Genomic DNA, 20,789 nt, shown 5'->3' on the forward strand with positions numbered 1-20,789 from the left:
CAACACGTTGCTCCACGCCACCCAATCAGAAACAGATGAGGCCAATGATCAGCTGCAGAGAAAGCTAACCATTGCACGCAGGGCCCTCACGGCAGGCTTGCACGTACCACTGCAGCTAGGAGGCCCGCCACAGAGCCTAGAAGAACAAAGAAAATATCTGGCACAAGTAGGACTGACAACACAGGAGATGGACGACCTTGGGTTCACTGAGGAGAAAACACAGGAGGAGGAGCAAGCGGAAGGGGGTGAGCCAGAGCTTGACCTAGGGCCTCAAGGAGAGGAATATGTCCCACCACCCCCTCAACCCCAACAAACCGAAGTGCCACCCCATGACACATCTGCCGAGCGAAGAGCGGCCCACACCACCCGAAGGAAGGAGATGGTGGAGAAGGCAAGAAGAAAGCTGAAGGCTAGACCTACCCAGAAACAGCCTGCCCCTTTTCCGCTACGCACCCAAGACTCCCCCGCTGAATACCGCGCTGAAAAGATTATCTGGGAGCAGCAGGAGTATAGTCGATACCCCTTCAATCTACTCTTCGAGTTTCCTACCGCCTTGAATAGGGTGCTGCCCCTTCAGTTGGTGGAGGATGTCATCGCCATGGGGGCCTGGCTCAAGGCTAAATGGTTAGCAGAGCGTGAGGCCCACCCAACTGCTTGGGGGGCCGAGGACCGTGAGTTTTGGCAAGACAAAGTCCTCCAGGTACCTCGCACAGTGGAAGGCTATAATTGCCAACCCACCTGGAGGCGGCGCATTTTTTACGTCAACCTGGAGGCGTGGATGGCGTTTTGCAACACCCTCCCTTCAGAAAGGAACGACCCCACCTTTATGCCGTATCCTCGAAGGGTAGGAGTGGATTTTAACCCGTCCATCCACGGCAAGTTCGACTTCCCCGTCATTTATAATGCCAATACCACTTCCCATAGGAACGCTCTTCTCTTCACCCTTCCCGACTTGTACAGCTCTATAGATAAATTCCTTAACGAATTCACCTCTTGCCCCGACTCAGCATTCATCACCACTTGTAAATACCTTAGGTTAATTAGAATCCTAGTACACCAGGAACCCGCACCCCAAGAACGCCACCTTCCACCCCTCTATTTTGACCCCAATGCCATAGACAGCACCACCATGACCCGTCTCATGATGCGTGCTGCTCTTTTGCCATCCTTCTGTGGTGCACTGCTGGAAGACATGAATGACAGCAAATTCACACAGTGCAACCACCCCTTTCTCTCCACCACCACCCTCAAAACCCGCCTCCACATTAAGGGCTACTTGCTAAGCCAAAAATTCCTTAACAAGGCCCCCCGCCCTCCGCCCACCCTTACCCACCATTCGGATGATGAGGAGTAGAACTCCCGTTATCCCTTGTACCGCTGTCTCCATGTACCCACCTAAAAAAAAAACAAAAAAAAAAGAGAGAGAAAGAAAGAAAGAAAAAAGAAAGCAAGCTTTGAGGACAATGGCAAACCCCTAACGACGTCTCCAAGCAGGCGCCAAAGGTGTACTTCATCTTCTCATTACCACATTTCTGCTCTGCACGGCCCCACGCAGACCAGTCTTCTAGCTAAGTAATATCTAAGTATGCACAAGCATCGCACTTACATAATACCTATACAGAATTAGTTCACAGTTTGGGTCCTCAAGTGCAGGACAATACTCTCAGCTTGCTTGGAGTTCGACCTGTCTCCCAAACTACCAAAAAAAAAAAGTCTTGTGCACAATACAGAAACTAGCACTAACCTTAGGGAGAGACCACCTGCCAGGTTTTCAATTGCAGGAGTTGACGACCATAGTACAAGTGGCATTCGTTCTTCATCAACGTCCAATGTTAATTGCCCACCCAGCATCCGACAAGCCAGAAAGATCGTCCTACGCAGCATCCCCAACAAACCCCACGCGAACCGGTCACCAATACATGCCCCAGGCGCCCCTGTCCCCCGAAGTCTTCGGTGCATTCTACCACTTGCTACCTACGCCAATGAGTGCCATGGGACTGGCACTCGTCTAGGAGGGGGATAATGTTAACCCCAACACGAAGAGAGCGAAAGAAAGTGGAAAAGACGCAGGGCAAAGGTGGAAAAAAGGTAGCCCGACGGAAGGAAAAAAAGGAGAAAAGGCCAAAAGCGCAAGGACAACCTTAAAAGGCCAAGGCAAACACGAAAAGGGAAAGGCGCATAAAAAGCGCACCCTAAAATCTTGTAAAAGAGTGCCCGGCTCTCACCCGTGCAATTTGTAAATACAAAAGGGTAGTGAAAAGGAAACAAGGAAGATAAAAGGACAATGGAAAACAGGGCCTAGGCTATGACCGGCCATGTAAAAAAGGGAAAAAGGGGATGACCGCCCAAAAGGGAAGTAGGGTTTTGTATATAAAGTTGAAAAGTGAATGAAGAGCTCATTCTTTGGTGTGGCAAAACTAGTCTTCTTCTTCCTCTCTTCTTCTCTCCTTCTTGCTTGTGTATGCTCTTGAGAGAGGGAGTGTGAGAGTGTGAGGGAGTGAGTGTGTGTGAGAGTGAGGGATCAAGAGGGTGAAGCTCTTCACCATCTCCTCTCCCCTACTTCTCTTCTCTTCTCTTCTCTTCTCTTCTCTTCTCTTCTCTTGCGCGCGCGGCTATGGAGGATGGAGCTTGGAGATGGAGGAGGCTTGAGAATGCTTGAGCTAGCATCGAGAATCGTGGAGCTACCAAAGTGTGAGAGAGAGGAGGGTACTCGATCGAGCATCAAGGTAAGTTCACTGCATTTGTAGGATCGACGGCGCGTCGGCTAGGTGAGAGATAGCTATGAGAGCTCGCTTGGAACGCTTGAACAATAAGCGGTCCGTGGGTCTTGGCGGTTGAGCGAAAGCTCCCACAATTATGAATCCCTACTGCAAGGATTCTATTCAGCACATAGACAACAGTCACTACTACTTCAACCTAATAACCATTTGGCAAACTCTTTTCATTTAGCATAGCTCTTTCCGATTCCATCAGTACCCTATTTTTCCTTTCTACTATATTTTGCTGCGGTGTATAGCTGCAAGTTAGTTGTCTTCTATTCCCATGTTTAATAAGGTACTTGTCAAAGTAATTAGAGATATATTCCCCACCTCCATCTGATCTAAGACATGAAAATTTACAGCTCAACTCATTTTCAGCATGCTTCTTGAAATCCTTAAATGCATCAAACACATCGTCCTTATGTTTCAGTATGTAAAGGCAAGTATACCTATTGAAATCATCAATGAAGATATATAATGAGCACCACCAAACGAATCTGAATGTACCAACTCCAAGGGTCGTGAGCTATTCCGTACATGTCTCATAAATGGAAACCTTGTCTGCTTTCGAAAATGACATGCATCACATACATGTCCAAAGTCATGATACTTGAACTTAGGCAGTCCAAGTACAATCTCCTTCTGCTACATAGATTTCAACTTTTGTACATTGACATGGCCAATCCGTTTATGCCATATCTCAACATCCCATATAACACTATCATCATGTGCAAACATGGCAGCTTTCAATTCTGGAATTGACGCATCAAGAGTAAACATTTTGCCATCTCTTTGGCCTCTAGCAATCAATTTGCAGCCATTACCATATTCTTCAACAAAGCATCCATCTCTATTAAATCTCACCTGGAAGATTTTGTTCTGCCATCTGTCCAACTGACAAAAGATTATTGGTTATTGTGGGTACATGTAGTATATAATGCAAACTCTTTTTCTTGCCATCAGGCATCAAAATTGAACATTTCACGTGTGTTGAATGTCATGTTGGGTGTCATCCCCAATACACACATAACCATGTGAACCTGCAACCATGTCATCAAACCATTCCCCATGGGGTGTCATAAGATTTGAAGCCCCTAAATCAATGTACCATATCTCATCTCTATTCTGCCTAGATGCATTCTTAGACACATGCTGCATGGCATACAATCTGTCAACCTACTCATCATGAGCACCACTAGAAGATGCATAGTGCCCATGCTATTTGCCCTTTGCCTTCATATCTCCCTGCTTCTTGTAACAATCCTTTGCAATGTGTCCATATCTGCCATAGTAATGACAGTCTCTATCTCTGTTTGACTGATCATTTGACTGCCATGAACCACATCCACCACCTCGACCATGGGGTGATCTCCCCCTACCTTTAAAGCCACTAGATCCACATTGACCTTGTGTATTTGTGCCATGCTAGGCATTCTGTTGATGTTGTTCATAAGTGTTTCAAGTGTCTCCTCGACCTTGAAAAGAGCCACGGCCTTTGCTGCCTCTACCACGCTGGCTAGAGTAAAGAATATTGTCTCTGCTTTGAGACGTACTAGAACCTGTGTTCAACCCAAATTTAACTTCCTCATGCAATAGCAAAGCAAGCAGTTCATCCCAATCAGGGGATTCAGCTCTCGCAAAAATAGACATATCAAATGCTTTATACTCTTTGCCAAGTCCATTCAATGTCACTACAATCATATCATCCTCAGAAACTGAAGATCCAATGGTAGCAAGCTGATTTGCTATGTTCTTAATCTCTGAAGTGTAGGCCTGAATGCTTATGCCATTCCTAGACATGTTATTGAACTATTGCATTAGCTTAATCTTTCTTGCTTGTGTTACATTTTCATAATTCTTCATGAGTATGTCCCATGCATCCTTTGGAGAATTGTATCCAATAATCTATATAACCATAGCATCTGATATACATAAGGAAAACCAATGTAACACCTTGCATGCTCTCTCAGTCCATAACTTATGAGCCCTTTTCTGATCCTTTGTTGGTTTTCTTTCATGTACTTTAGGTTCAGCATCATCACTTGTACATAAATCTCAATAACCTCTATCAACCAAAAAATTCTTCATACGGAACTTCCATAAAGCAAAATTTTTATTGTCGAGCTTTTCTCCCACAAATTGAGTGATTTTTTCAGTGCCTTGAGCATTTGCCATAGTTGCAACTTAGGTATTCAGTGATGTATATAACCTATAAGTATCTGACTCATTTTCTTACAGTTCAGGACCAGTTTCTTGCTATTCATGATAGTTTTTTGCAATTCAAGACAGTTTTCCTGACAACCTACTTGCTATAAATTGTATTCTAACAATGAAAAAACATAGTCAACTGAACATAAACCAAGCTGAAATCAGTTCAAAACATTCTATGGTAGTGGCAAAACATCATAGCAACAAACTATGCCCATACAAGTATCAATGTTTGTATTGTATGCAAGTAGCAATACCAAATATAGCCAGCCCACTACTATAATCAGCAGTATTTCTTTGTTAAAACAAGAGTATTCAGGCCTCAAAACAACCCCTAAACATCTCATTAAATTGCCACTCTATGCAAAAGTTGACACATGTCCAACCGGTCAGAATATATTGCATGTATGTGAAGTGAAGATGACAGGTATCCTTCCTGTAGACAATAACCAGTCAATATCCTGGTATAACCAGCAACAAATCAGTCCAAACTTTGGACTTTCAGCACTCACAATATCCCAAAAAGCATCTACCACTCAAGTGGTATGATCCAAGCATTTATCACTAGCAAATAAGCATCACAGATACTTCAAACTTGTAGGTATATTGTTTTTAAATTCAGGAGATCGACCAGTTCACTATTACAAATAAGCTCCAAAATTGAGTATTTAACACTCCAATATCATGATCAAATGCATGATAATAAGGGTATATAAATTGTTAGGATGAAAGCCAGCAGTGCCCTGGATACTGCAGTAAATAGCCAGTCTGCACAGATCTGTGCTGAATATCTCAAAATCTCTGAGAATTTTAAAAAAACTTTCTTCTACAAAGTTGTAGATCATATCGAAATGGTCAGGTTTAATGGCCATTTCTCTAAAAACCATTTTTGTAGCAAGATATAACTTTTTCAAAAAAATGGGCTGCATGCATAGTCTCCTTTGATGATGTTTTCTTCACATTTGATGTCTTGATGTCAAATGGCCACTGCCAAGCCTTCAGGCTTCAGGCATTCAAGCTTTGATACCTTGTTGAAAAAGAGGGAGAGAGACAGAGTGGAGCAGAAGATAAGCCTCAACTCATTGTTGTTATTCTTTCATTATTCTTCCATCATACTAGCAGAAAGAGACTTACACACATATGTATGACTAACTAAGACTAACTAAGACTAACTAAGTCACTAACTACACTGAATTATTGAATGTCACACATGTGTACAGCTGTATCTAGCTAATGTCGGTCATACATATAAAGATAGACTAACCAAAGAGTAATGGGAGCTTGATATTCTAACACGAATAGAACACGCACTTGTTAAACATTTGACATCTCATATAGATCAGTTGTTGGTACAACCATGCATCTTGGAAGCTCTCATTAATGTTTTGTCAAGATTGTGGGAGAGAAGGAAGGAGTCTCACTTGTAGCTTTCTCACTTACACAATGGGGAAATACACACAAAGGTGGAGGCTGAAAGTAATTTTTCTCTTCTCTATTGTGCAAGCTAAAAGAACTCTAGTATAGAGAAATAGAAGAACCCTATATATGGGTCTCAAACCAAACTCAACTAACTAAGGTCGCATACTAACTGAGCCACGAACTAGAGTAGATAAGGATAGTTGTCATCTAGCTATTATTCATGGGTGGTGTACCAACCGCATCTGTGACTAACAAGTCGGTGACATAAATGCACAGCGGTCACCTGGCATATCACGAGTGGAGCTCGATATCTCAACACTCCCCCTCGAGCTCAATCCCAATTCCTACACACCAAGTAGGTCTCTGAACTTGTGCAGCTTCTCTGCGCCCAATGCCTTCGTAAATATATCAGCTGCCTAATCCTCTACGCTGACATAAACTAGATCAATAAGACCTAGTAAAACCCTCTCCCGCACATAGTGATAATGCATCTCAATGTGCTTTGTTCTAGCATGATAGACCGGGTTATTTGCCAAGTGTATATTGCTCATGTTGTCACAATAAATGACAGCTGGCCCATCTGTAGGTTGATACATATCATAAAGTAGCTTATGCAACCAAGCTACCTCACATGCAACCATTGCTGCACCCTTGTACTCAGCCTCTGTGCTCGACAAGGCAACTATAGGCTGTTTCTTGCTACTCCAAGTGACTGCAACACTCCCAAAGGAGAACACATATCCATTGGTAGATTGTCTATCAGAAATACTACTAGCCCAGTCAGCGTCAGTGTATCCATGCAACTGTATCGGAACCCCAGTCTCATAAAATAGTCCATACTGCAATGTGGACTTCACATACTTGAGTATGTGTCTAGCCTCATCCAAATGCGGTTTCCTTGGAGCCTGTATAAATTGACTTACCAATCCAACAGCATAGCTCAAATCTGGCCTGGTAATAGTCATATAAATCAAACTTCCTACTATGCGTCTGTACATAGTAGGGTCTTGCAGAAGCTCACCTGCATCTGTGCTCAGCTTCACATTCTGCTCCAAAGGAACGGAAATAGACTTACATCATGTCATCCCATATTTGGACAGCATGTCCAATCCATACTGCCTCTGCAAGAGCCGTATCCCACTTGGCGATCTAATCACCTCAATGCCCAAGAAATAACGCAGCTCTCCCAAATCCTTCATCTCAAACTTCTACTTCAATAGCATTTTCACATGAAGGATATCTTCATCACTATCACTTGTGATAATCAAATCATCAACATAAATGACAAGCAGCATAATACCTTTCTCTATTTTTCTCACATAAAGTGAGAAATCTGCCTTGGAAATCTGAAAGCCAATAGTGACAAGATACTGTCCTATCTTGTCAGACCATGCTCTAGGTGCTTTCTTCAAGCTATACAAGGCTTTCTTCAACCCGCAAACAAACTCAGGATGAACAGCATGCACATAACCTGGTGGCTGCTCCATATAGACCTCTTCTTGCAAATCACCATGCAAGAAGGCATTCTTTACATCCATCTGATGTAAAGACCATCCCTTTGATGCAGCCATAGCAATGACTGCTCTTACGATTGCCATCCTTGCAACCAGACTGAATGTTTCTTCCTAATCAATGCCATATGTTTGTGCATATCCCTTGACTACTAATCTTGCCTTGTATCTGTTCACATAACCATCTGCATCGTGCTTCACCTTATAAACCCACTTACAACTAATTGCATTCTTATATTTAGGCAAAGGTACCAATTTCCATGTAGCATTTGCTTCCAAGGCATCCATTTCTTTATCCATGGCTTTCTCCCATTTTTCTTTTCCCATGGCTTGCTCAAAAGAAGTGGGTTCTGGTTCCTGTATCACTTTGACTATATAGGCATAGTGAATGGCTATAAATCCATCATATTTTAGCCTATCCACAGGATACCTAGCTCTGGTAGACCTGCGCAAAGTAGGCTCACTTCCAGGTGCTCTCAAAACATCCCTGGTCTTCCTTACTCCAAGTGTAACAACAAAAGGAATACCCAACCCATCATCAATGCTCTGTTCTGAGCCACTTGATTCACCATCCACATAAGAGTGACCTGCATTCACATCAAACATGGGCTGATCTACCTTCTATTTTCCTTTTCATGATACCTGCATACCACTATTTGCATTGCTTTGAGGAGATTCTCCTGGTCTCAATCTATCTGTCCATGGCAAACAATGTGAACCACTACTAGAGGACACTCCAGGTCCACTAATATCTTGTAACTGCTGCTGTGAATTATGTGCAACATTCCCATTTTGTGCATCTACATTATCAATCACATTTACTGGTTTATACCAGCTACTCATCTCATCAAAAACAACATCTCTGCCCACTTTAATCTTACATGTAGAAGGGTTATAGCATCTATACCCTTTTTGCTGCAGAGAGTAACCAATAAAGATGCACTTCTCAGCTTTTGGATCCAACTTGGATCTCAACTCATCTAGCACATGAACATAGGCAATGCAACAAAAAATTTTCAAATGAGAAATATTTGGTTTCCTACCAGTATACCTCTCCTCTGGAGTCATGCCATGTATTGTTGCAGTGGGAGTCCTGTTCATTATGTAGACTGCTGTAACAAGTGCTTCAGCATAGTAAAAATCTCGCAGGTCTTTTTCATTGAGCATGGCACGAGATACCTCTTCAATATGCCTGTTTTTTCTTTCTACAATTCTATTTTGTTGTGGGGTATGACGACATGAATATTTCTGCTTTATGCCATGCTCTTGCAAGAACCTTGCAAACTCATTTGAGAGGTACTCTTCCCCTCCATCTGACCTTAGGCATTCTATTAATTGCAGGCCTGTTTCTTTTTCAACCATAGCTTTAAGAGTTTTGAAATACCCAAAAACTTCACTTTTTTTTTCATAAAATATACCCAAACTTTTCTGCTATAGTCATCAATAAAAGTGACAAAATAATGACAGTCTCTAATAGATGCAGCTTTAGTAGTCTACACATCAGAGTGGATTAATTCCAATGGCTTCTTACTCTCTTGAACATGTCTAGGAAATGGTTTCCTTACCTGTTTTCCAAATTAACAGGCTTCACATACCTTATGCATTTCTGCAACCTTGAATTTAGGCAATCCTGCAACAATATTTTAGGCTTGCATTGATTTAAGTCGCTGTACATTAACATGACCAATGCATTTATGCCAGATATCAATATCTGCAACTATATCGGTCCCATGTGCAAACATTGTTGCACTCAATTCAAGCATGTCTGCATCCAACGTAAACATTCTGCCCTTCTTCTTCCCTTTTGCTATCAAGCGACCTTTATTTTTCATATCCTCAACAAAGCATCCATGAGGATTAAATCTGACCTGCAAGCCCTGCTCAACCATTTGACCAACAAAAACCACGTTCTTGGTGATATTTGGGACATGAAATACATCCGATATGTATTTTTTTTCCCCATCCTACGTAGACAAAGGAATTTTTCCAATCTGCACAATAGGATGTGCAGTATCATCACCAGTCTCCACAAATCCTGGTTTTTCCATTTTCCTTGCATCCTGCATCCATTCTGCATGACCTATCATGTGATTTGATGCACCTGAGTCAACATACCACACATCGTTGCTTTCTTTTGCACTTATCACAGAATTGATCATGTGCTGCACCATAAATAAATGCTCATTTCTATCATCACCCTGTCTACTAGAAGATGCATAATTTCCTTGTTGCAATTTTCCATTCATGATATCATTCTGCTTTTTATAGCAGTCTTTAGCCATATGACCCATTTTACCACAGTAGTAGCATTCAACATTGCTGTTTGCATTTTGGTCTCTTTGCCATCCACCATGACCTCTTTGGCTCCCCCTGCCTCTAGAGTTACCACGTCCTCCTCCATAGGACTGGTTTTCTTTAGTTTGCTGCATATTCTAATTTCTACCACGGCCTCCAGATCGGCCTCCTCTACCTCTGCCTCTACCTCTTCTAGCATTTGAGTAGAAGACAGCTTCTTTTGAAGTTCCTCCTGAAGAAGATGCACCACCATTTCTCTACTCCTCAGAAATTAGAAGAGCAATCAACTCCTCAAAATCAGAAAATCTTTTACGGATGGAAATGGATATTCGGAACTGTGCACAATCCTTTCCTAGACTATTCAAGGTCACAGAAACTAAATTATCATCTTCCACTGGCGACCCAATGGAAGCAAGTGTATCTGCAATCTTCTTCACCTTCATGTGGTAGTCATTGATACTCATACTTTCTCTTTGCACATTGTGTAACTCTTGCTTGAGCTGCATTTTCCTAGCTTGCGTATTTGTGCTATACATTTTTGATAAAGTATCCCATACCTCCTTTGGCGTACTTGCATCCTGAATATACACAATCATAGAGTCTAAAATATTGATAGACAGCCAGTACATAACTTTTATGGCTCTCTCATGCCATCCTTTAAATGCCTGCATTTGCTCTTGATTGGGAACATCAGGAAAAACCGGTTCTTCTTCATTTCCTACAACGAATTCCCAATATCCTTTTCCCATAAGAAAATTCGTCATTCTAAACTTTCATGCTTGGAAGTTGTTCTTGTCAAGCTTTTCAGTGACAATCTGTGAAAGAGAATTAGATGCCATTACAGAACACTGCAAAAAATTCTGTCACTACAAAAAACACAGCTTCAGCCTCACAAGGGCAAATCTGCAAAACTAACAAAAGTGGTATTTGACCACACAGTCACTTCCTAGTGACGATTTTGCATCAACAGGCAATAAGGATGATTCTGTAACTCCCAATGTCTCTGCGCACAGGCATACGATGCGATTTCTATTGTAACTTTTCAGCAACCTGTAGATCAGTGGTCGCATAGCAAAAAATAGGGCCTTTTCCTGAGTGCATGCAGAAAACTTCTGCCTCCAAAATAGGCCCCGAAATGGCCTCGAATCAAAAAAATAGAGCAACCAAAGGCTAAAGCCATTTCCCGCACCATATACTGCCCTCTTGCTACACCGCGAAGGGTGTCTCAATCTAAGACAATGCACTCTTGAAGTTTCCGGCTGTGCTGCTTGTAGAGACTTGCTCCCAAACTTCGAAACATGAAAGCAACACTGGTCCTCTTACCAGAACACCGCGAACTTGGTTTGCTTTCTTGAGCTCCTTACCATGAACCAGGCTCTGATACCATGTCAAGATTGTGGGAGAGAAGGAGTCTCACTTGTAGCTTTCTCACTTACACAATGGGGGAATACACACAAAGGTGGAGGCTGAAAACAATTTTCCTCTTCTCTGTTGTGTAAGCTAAAAGAACTCTAGTACAAAGAAATAGAAGAACCCTATATATGGGTCTCAAACCAAACTCAACTAACTAAGGTGGCATACTAACTGAGCCACGAACTAGAGTAGATAAGGATAGCTATCATCTAGCTATTATTTATGGGCAGTGTACCAACCGCATCTGCGGCTAACAAGTTGGTGACATAAATGCACAGCGGTCACCCTGGCATATCACAAGTGGAGCTCGATATCTCAACATATTTATGATAATGTTGTTTTGCAAGAGGGTTTAGCACATGTATATGACAAGTATATGCTGGTTGTATCGATTGCCATAGTGACTGATGCAATAGTTCAGGAAGACTTATTGCAATCATTGTTAAATATGTACAACAATGAGTATAGCCAATCACTCTCTCATGGACACCAATACTTATATGAACAACAAAAAGGCTATGAGCAACATTCATGTACTTCTTAACCATATGCTTATTATGAGTACCATGGACAACAATATGATTATTCTATTGCTGATCTATATAGTAATGATACATGCAACATTGTGTCTAGAACCCGTAAAGCTAGACAATTAACAAGTGATCGGATCAGACAATTACATGCTCAAGGGTTATGTTATAGATGTGCTAAATTGATGTATTTCAACCACAAAGATATCTACAAAGAAAAGAATGCAAGGATATTTGTGGTACTTGAATATTCAAATGAAGAGGATAAAGATAGTCATGCTAAAGACAATTTTGATGATGATCAAGATGATGATAAACGGTTTACAGTTACACCCTATAAAGATTCAGTTGGCTGAAGACCATGACCATGGGCTTCTATTTGATTCGGTCACTTATGCTTTTGTGGATTCATTCATACATGCATATTATTTCATGAATGATGATATCTCTGATTTGGTGATCATGATGTATGGATGGGATATTACCTTTCGTTTTGACTTAGGAGGTTAAGGGCTAGACTTAACTCTGTGTGGACCAGAATTACTTTGGGAATGATGTCCTTATCTTCAATAATTTTGAGACAACCATCATGCTAACTATGCAAAACAAATCTTTGTTTTAGACTAGATTTAATCTTGAATTAATGATAGAGATGTGTGAGTCATATGGACTGAAAGTACTTAATGAGAGCTTCCTCTAGAGCTATAACATGTCTGATTTGGGTCAGCCAATCTAAAGTTATTATAGATTTAGTACAACAAGGTCTGCAATGTGGACAATATAGTCTCCATTTGGGAAGAGCTCTTAATGGCAACATTTTGGTCCAAGATTTCATTTTCATATTTTCCAATGGTTGTCAATGCTTTATACTTGATTTTGAGCCCTCTAGTTATACTTATTTCATGAGTCCTTGAAGATTAGGCCATTTTATTCTAGTCCATGCAAAGTAGCCTGCCCCTTTTCACCACTTGGCAATTTGTAATAAGTCTTATTTTGTTTTTTAGGACAAAAACATCCGAGTGAAAATGAAATATAAAGAACTGAATTAGAAACATATAAAAGGATAAATGAAATATGTATACGTAATCAGTTTTTACACAATAATACATCTATCCTTCATCTCTCTCTAGCTTGTCCTATCCTTTCATGGCTTTCAGCCATCTCTCTTCTTCTTTCCTGTCTTTCTCTCTCCTCGTCACTCTCTTTATCTCTCTTTTGCAGTCTTCTCTCTCCTCTTTCTCCCTCTCTTTAGTTCACTTCTTAACAGCGTTACACATTTTGAGGAGCAAATTACTTTTCATCTTGGGCGGAAGGTCGATGAGAACGCCTGTCCTTTCCAAGCGTGAGACTTACAGGTGTGAATGCATATGAAGTTGTACGTAAGTGATACCACAATATTCATATCTCATGTGCTAATAATGTATATGTGATTTGATTATTTAATAAAATTCTAATGATTATTTGGTTTATTATGGCTAGCTACATTTAATCAATTAATTATTTTTTAAATATGATTTTTTGAATTTTTGGTAAAGCTGATGTATAGAACAAGATGAATTGGATATACACGATAAGCACAATTTATTTCATATACATCTTCATTAAATTATTTAAATAGATATATCACCATTTATTCTAAAGCATGCACACATCCTTTTTATAAATATTTATTAATACTTGAGATTTTAGGAGATATATTGAAGATATTTTTAAAATACTTTATGGCTCTCAATAATTACGAGTTGTACAAGTGATTGCCACCATTTATTTAGTTAACTCGTACTCGTACTCTTTTATAAAAAGAGTGATTGTAAAAGAACTATCTTTGGGCAAAAATATTCATTTTAATATTATAAATATGACACTAAAGAGATACCCACTCCATACACAAGGGGAGATTGCAACCAATAGTGTGTTGCTCAATTTTGCTTTACTCTTTTTTAAATCTATTTTGAGTTTAATGAGTCATGCTTTTATTTAGTAAAAGCGAGTGAGAAAGTGCTTCTTTTGCTTGCTACGCAATAGCCTCACATGCTATTTGTGCAACATCTATAGAGGCTAGATCTTGTTGAGTGCTAAACTGTGCTATGTTTTGAGCATTCTTAAATGAAAATTCTTCCCAACCAGGGAGTTCTATCACATAGACTTGGAGGGGCTGCTCAAATGATGGTTGTAGCAGTAGAATTTTAGCCATGCTACAACTTTGCCTCGCTTTGTTGAGTTCCTGGAGTTTCAGATCTTCTTGCAAAAAAGGGGCAAGGTCTTATTTATACCAACAGGAAGTGTCTTATTTGTTGGTGTGAATTAACCTTTGATGATAAGGCTTATTTATACCAACAGGAAGGAGTTCTAGCCGTGGGGGAGCTGGCCGGTGAGGGGGTACGGGTTTGTTGTTGCAGGCGGGGAGGAGCTGCTCGAGATGCAACGTCCGTCTGCCAGCCGGCGAAGAGGAGGTGGACGCTGATGGACTGCAGCTGGGAGGACGTGGTCCGGGGAGGAGTTGGCGCGGGGAGTAGGTGCTCGGGAAGGAGCTGCAAGAGGAACGCCTGCAGCCGGGGTGGAGGTGGCGGCCCGAGCTGCAGGAGGAAGAGGTGGCAGCCTGGGAGGAGGTGGTCCAGGTACGAGGTGAAGGCCAGGGGCTGCAGCTGGGAGGAGTTGGCCCGAGAAGGAGCTGCAGGAGGACGGGGGAAGAGGTGGCGGCCTGGGAAGAGTTTGCCCGGTATGGAGCTGGCAGATTTAACTGATGTGCTAGGGGATACAGAAGAAGATAGCTGAACGAGGCGATGTTGGAGGAGAGCTGAGGATATATGACGTTTCCAGGCCGCACGACGCTGGAGCAGTCGAGAAGCGCTTAACAAGAAGTATGGCGCGTGAAGGTGGGTACCGCGTACGTTGGTGGACCAGAACGTGAACGCGCAAAACACTCCGTGGGGAGGTCGAAGGCTCCGAATTTCCGAAACAGGGACGTTTGAAAACTGCCATGTCAGTTTCAGGAGGTGTTTCAAAACTGCCGTGGGAAGACCCTCTGAGACGACACGACTCGCGAGCCAAAAACGATGTGTAACTTGACGACATGGGCCGGCTAGGACAGGCAGGCTTAGGTCAGCAGAACAGGAGAGGAGAAAACGTCACGACATGGGTCGGCGTCGAACAGGAGAGGCAGGCGTAGGACAGAACAGGACAGCCTGGCGCTACCGTCGTGGATACGCGTGCGCAGGCGCATTAAGCACCCACATGGTGGACGAAAACCAAAGTCAACACAAGGCAGCCCTCAAATTTGAAGGGTACCTTGTCTTTTCTTTTTGAAGGGCAAAAATAAGTTTGCCCTTCAAAAATGATGGCTAAAATATGGAATAACCTTCATTAGATAAGTACATATTTCATGGGTATTTTTAAGTTGAAGGATGTTTTTTAAAAGCTTATTTCAGGTGTCGTATATTGTAGTATGAGAGAAGATCACTCGATCCACATCTAACACAATTAAAGTTGGATTAGATTATATATGCAATTGAGGATTTACAAAATAAAGATTTTTCGAAAAGTAATCTTGATCTACTCAAACAATCTTTGACACTTATTTTTTCTAGGCCTTCCCATACTAAAATAACATATTAACAAGCCTTTAAAACTAGCATGTATACAATTAAAAAGCATGTAAATAAATAACTTAAACAAATGCAACACTTGATATATATACACATCCACTCCCTTCTTTACATTTTGATCAATTTAATAGTGTGGATGAAGTTGTAGAATAGAGAGCTATCAATAATACATTGTACTCAATTAATATCACATAAAATAGAGCAAGCTTACCTATTTGTTTATGCTATCTTTAAGTTTGTAGCTTACCTATTCTTGGTACGAGTCTTATGCAAACACCTAGTTGGAGAGAGAGAGAGAGGGATTCATTAACCCTAGTAGATAATGATAGTATGAGTGTTGAGACTTATTAATTAAAAGATTTTTATTCATATGCAGTATGCATGCATTAAAAAAAAGCACAACAATAACTCACCTGTGACTTGTGCCTACGAGAGATGAAGGTCATTGGAGCTTGGTTGTGATTGCTGGAGTGTAGAGCTTGCTACCTAGCTGTGTCTAAGTAGACTAGAGAGAGATGAAGATGGCTAGTTGGAAGAACTTGTTGTGTGGACCTTACACCTAAAAAATAGAGATTGTTGGTTGTTTACCTTTGCATTGAATAGAGATGGAGAATCAAGATGAAACTGTATGTTTCGTGGAAATAGGCATATGTTAGAATGAGGAGACTGGGCTCGTCAAATAAAAGATCGATGAAAACGTTCCATTTTTTAGTATTCAGAAAAATGTAAAGGTATGGAAACGAGAGCTCTTGAGCTTGCTACTCAAGCACAACAAAGAGCTACTAGACCAAGGTGGAGAATCAAGATCCTTGAAAGCTTGCATTGCTATTATCAATATATGTTATGAAGTTTGCACTATACCTGGTTTATGTGGACCAGTTTTGTGGCCTTCAGAAAGGCTTGGTACCTACACATCCACAAGCAAGATAGAGAATCAACATTACACTTGATGCTAGAGCTTGGTAGCTTGGTAATCAACTTGTGCCTTAGAGAGAGAGAGAGAGAGAGAGAGAGAGAGAGAGAGAGAGAGAGAGAGAGAGAGAGAGTAGAGAGAGGCTTGGTTCTCTCCTTGCACTTGAGAGAGAGAGAAAGAGGGGCCTACCACCTAGTTGTCTGCTTGCACTTGAAAGAGAGAGAGATAGAGACTTGCACATCAAACAAACATGGACATTGGAGAATCGAGATCACTCAATGTTAGACCCTCATTGCATGCATGTGCCTGAGAGAGAGAGAGAGATTAACGGACCTATTGCTTGCACATGAAGTAGAGACTCGAGCCTCCTCGAGACGTAGGAGGAGGGAAGGAGAATGAGTGGACGAAGGCTTGGAGCATTGTGAGGGGCCGAGGTGCATCGAAATAAGAGTAGCAATGAGCTACGAGAGTGTTGTTGCTGCTATGTGCAAGCTGGCACAATGACAACGATGGAGAAAGTAAGGATGGGGGTCAGGAGCCTAGAGGCGAGCATGCCATTGTTCCACCAATGGAGAAGGCAAGGATGGGACTTGGGCAGTCTCGAGGGCCTGGAGGCGAGCTTGCCATTGTGCTATAACGATGGAGAAGGTAGTCTCTAGAGGGCCTAGAGGTGAGCTTGCCCAACGCCACCAGTGAGCCTTGAGGGATTTGAGGAGGAGGAAGAGAGGTGCTCGACACACATTGCCATAGCTTGGGCCCTGCTTGCAGCTTGAGTCTGGATGATAGATGCTCTTGAAGAGTCTTGATGAGAGATGAAGATCCACCCCCATGTAGTGGGTGCGATCCTCCAGGGCCCGGGTGGATGGAGAGTTGAGAGTCGAGACTCATTGGAGAGAGAGAGAGAGAGAGAGAGAGAGAGAAGAGAAAATAAGAAAAGAATTTGAAGGGAGAAAGGAAAATATATTGGATGGTGGGTGTCAGATTGATGGTAGATAATGATCATGATTCATTATTTTAAAATTTAAGAGGAGAGAAAGGTTACATTTGTCATTGTCATTAACTACAATTAGTTTTTTGCATATTAAAAGAATATAATGAAGATTTTTATGATTGAAATTAAAATCATTGTTATATTTTGAAATTTTATTGAAAAGGTTTCATCAAAATGTACCCTTCTTTTGAAAAGTACAATTTTTTTTGCAATTCTAAGGTTGATTCTATTTTCCAACTTTCTTTTGAAAATTCATAAAAGTTTCACGCTTCAATTATTGAAAGTCATTCTTATGAAAAACATATTTTTAAATATCACATAAATTATTAGCATTCTAGAGAAGGGTCAAAACCCCTTCCTTTGAAAGGTGTTGCAACCTTCAAATTTGAGAGCTGCCACAAGGTACTAGTGCCATCCAAACGGGCTCCGCTGTTCTGGGCTTGCAAAAGTAGCATCGAATCTATGGGACACGCAAGTCTGTATGCCATCAACATGACACATTACATCCGTCTGGCACGGCTTGCCATGTCCTGCTCCATATTTCTCTTCCTCTTCTTGTTGTATGACAACGTCGACAAGCACATCTACCGCCGCTACCCTGCATTTTCAAGAAGCATGGTGCAGATGGCGGACAGCGAATGCGGCCGCGGCCTGTCGAAAACTCAAGAGATGCTAAGGGAGCTGAGCCTCAACGGCAGCAGCGCGTGCCACAACGTGAGCACGAGGAGCTTCAAGCTGGTGGGGGTGGGGGGAGGCTTCGAAGAGGAGGATCAGAGGCAGGCCGGGGGGGCTATTTCGATTCCGACGGATACAGTGTTTGGCTTCCGGATTGTGTCAATGGGAGAGGACGGGAAGCCGCGCTGTGCGGGCGGGGACTATTACGAGACGGAGCTGGCGGGGGAGCGATGGCGGTCGAGGCCACGAGTATCAGACCTGGGCAACGGCACCTACAGGGTGTGGTTTATGGTGGACGGGGCCTTCCCAGGGCATTACACCTTCTATGCGAACCTGCTCTTCACTAACTATCACGGGCTGGATCTGGAGGCGGACCGGTGGGCGGTCCAGCCATGGGCGCCTATCAATAGGACGCTCTCCTTCCTGTTGGTGGCTCCTCCGCCTGGTCGTCATGGTCACGAAGATGGCAGCAGTATCGATCGCCGAATTAGCGGCGCCATCTCGCAGCAGCTGCCGTGTTGTACCCCCCGCCACATGCAGCTCCGCGGGGATTGGCACGGCCGGTGGACCCGATCGGCCTCGTATAACAGAACCTGCCAGGCCGGCCCGGATGGCCGCTTCGACCAGTGCCTGCGTACTGGTTCGCGAGCCTCCACGTGTGCCCAGCCATGGTGCCGAGGCCACGTGTCCCGCCTTGAGAGCAACGGCTGGGTGTACTCTGCCCACTGCGCGTTCCGCATCTGGGAGGCCCAGGACGCCTGGGACTGCCTCGCCGGGAAGTGGCTGTTCTTGTGGGGCGACTCCAACATGCAGGACTACCTCAGAAACATCCTCGTCTTCGTGCTGGGGTACCCCGTCCCCACGTGGGCTAACACCACCACCTGGTCCCTCGATCGCTCCACCGAGCAGTTCTTCATCAACCCCCTCCGCCCCGACCAAGCCCTCCACGTCTCCCTCGTCTTCAACGGACACCATCAAACCTACGACAACGGGCTTGGTCTCGACTCCCTCCGCGACCGCCATTATCGTGACTACCTCCGCCTGCACTTCAATGGCTCCTCCTCTCGCCCCGACGCCTTCATATTCAACAGCGGTCTCCATGATGGCATGCACTTCGCCTCTCTGTCGGAGTTTGTGAGTGCTGCCGATCGTGCTGCCGCATTTTGGCAATCCGTATTCCAAGGTAATCCTCCCGGTAACGTCATTCTACGCACCGCTGTCGCACCCGCTGGTGTGTCTCGTTACATGATGTCTAATCCTCACAAAATGGAGGTCTACAATGCCGCCCTAATCGAGCATTTCCAACATCTTTCACCCCACTTCCAGGTTATCGATGCCTTTGATGCATCTTTTCCTTTCCATTTTGACCATTGTTGTAGTGATGGGGGCCACTATGGGCGTGCTCCTAACGCTAGAGTATGGCCATGGAACGGGAAACCACATGAATACTTTGTTGACTTGATGCTCTCTCACATGTTACTAACATCATTGTGTACAAATGATCACAACTAAAAGAAATTACACTTAGGTAACTCTCATGGTATATGCTAACTTGTTCCTCCAACCTCCAACGATAACAAATATGCACTAATAATGGTGTAATTTAGCATTCTTTTTCTTTCTAGGGTCGTAGCACACATTGAACTTGAATGTCTAGCAACTTGTTAGTCTTTCTCATCAAAACTACATCTCTGTTAAGCAAAAATTATTTATGTTGTAACAAAATCAGTAAGAGAATTGTGCACATGCATAGGATATGATGGTAGTCTACCAAGATTCAGCTAACATATAAAGGATCAAGATGATTTGAGCATGTTGGTGATGTCAAATATGATAATCAAACATAACGTTGTCACAACAATGCATTAAACTTCTAAAAATGGCTAGGATAAACCTATAATTTATAGAATTTTGGATGTAGAGGCCACAACATATATATACCTTAGCCCATTTTAAACATAGTGGATACTTCACCAATAATACTTTTGTTAAATTTGGAATAGGGTTTAAAAAACAAAGCTCATCAAAACAAACAAAAAAAGTCCTAGTCCATATTGAGTTTCCTTTTATAGAAGCAAAAAGATACAATGATAAGATATGTGGTAGGGTCTTTCAAAACTTGTTTGATTATAAGGTCATATTCCTAGTATTTAATTCGCTAATTATTATATCCATGTAGGACTAGATAGCATACATAGTTGTATGTGTAGAGGTATGCATCTAGTTAGATATTCACATAGGTGAGATGGTTTACATAAATCTTGGGTTTCTCTATATTTCTAAATGCACATGTAGGTAGATATAGGTACTACAAAGTTAATGATGCATAAAAGCTCTACAAACTTTTTTCCAACTCGATGTCAAATATCCATTCGTGCATGCATGTGTGTAAGTAAAGAGTTAATGTTGTAAAAAACTTAAAGGCCTACCCAATTAAATGGGGAATATCCTATCCATGACATATTTATCA

At 42.4% G+C, this 20,789-nt stretch overlaps 1 protein-coding gene across 1 annotated transcript; it reads left to right on the forward strand.

The window, feature by feature from the left end:
- Nucleotides 1-18,049: 18,049 nt before the first annotated feature.
- Nucleotides 18,050-19,831, forward strand: LOC148036747 (uncharacterized). The gene has a single exon (XM_087677183.1). It carries the CDS (start codon nt 18,107-18,109, stop codon nt 19,829-19,831), a length of 1,725 nt encoding a protein of 574 aa, XP_087533309.1. The 5' UTR covers nt 18,050-18,106.
- Nucleotides 19,832-20,789: the final 958 nt, after the last annotated feature.

Source organism: Lygodium microphyllum, chromosome 4, assembly GCF_053477565.2.
Source record: "Lygodium microphyllum isolate KBCC chromosome 4, Lygodium_microphyllum_v1.1.10, whole genome shotgun sequence".
Taxonomy (NCBI): Eukaryota; Viridiplantae; Streptophyta; class Polypodiopsida; order Schizaeales; family Lygodiaceae; genus Lygodium; species Lygodium microphyllum.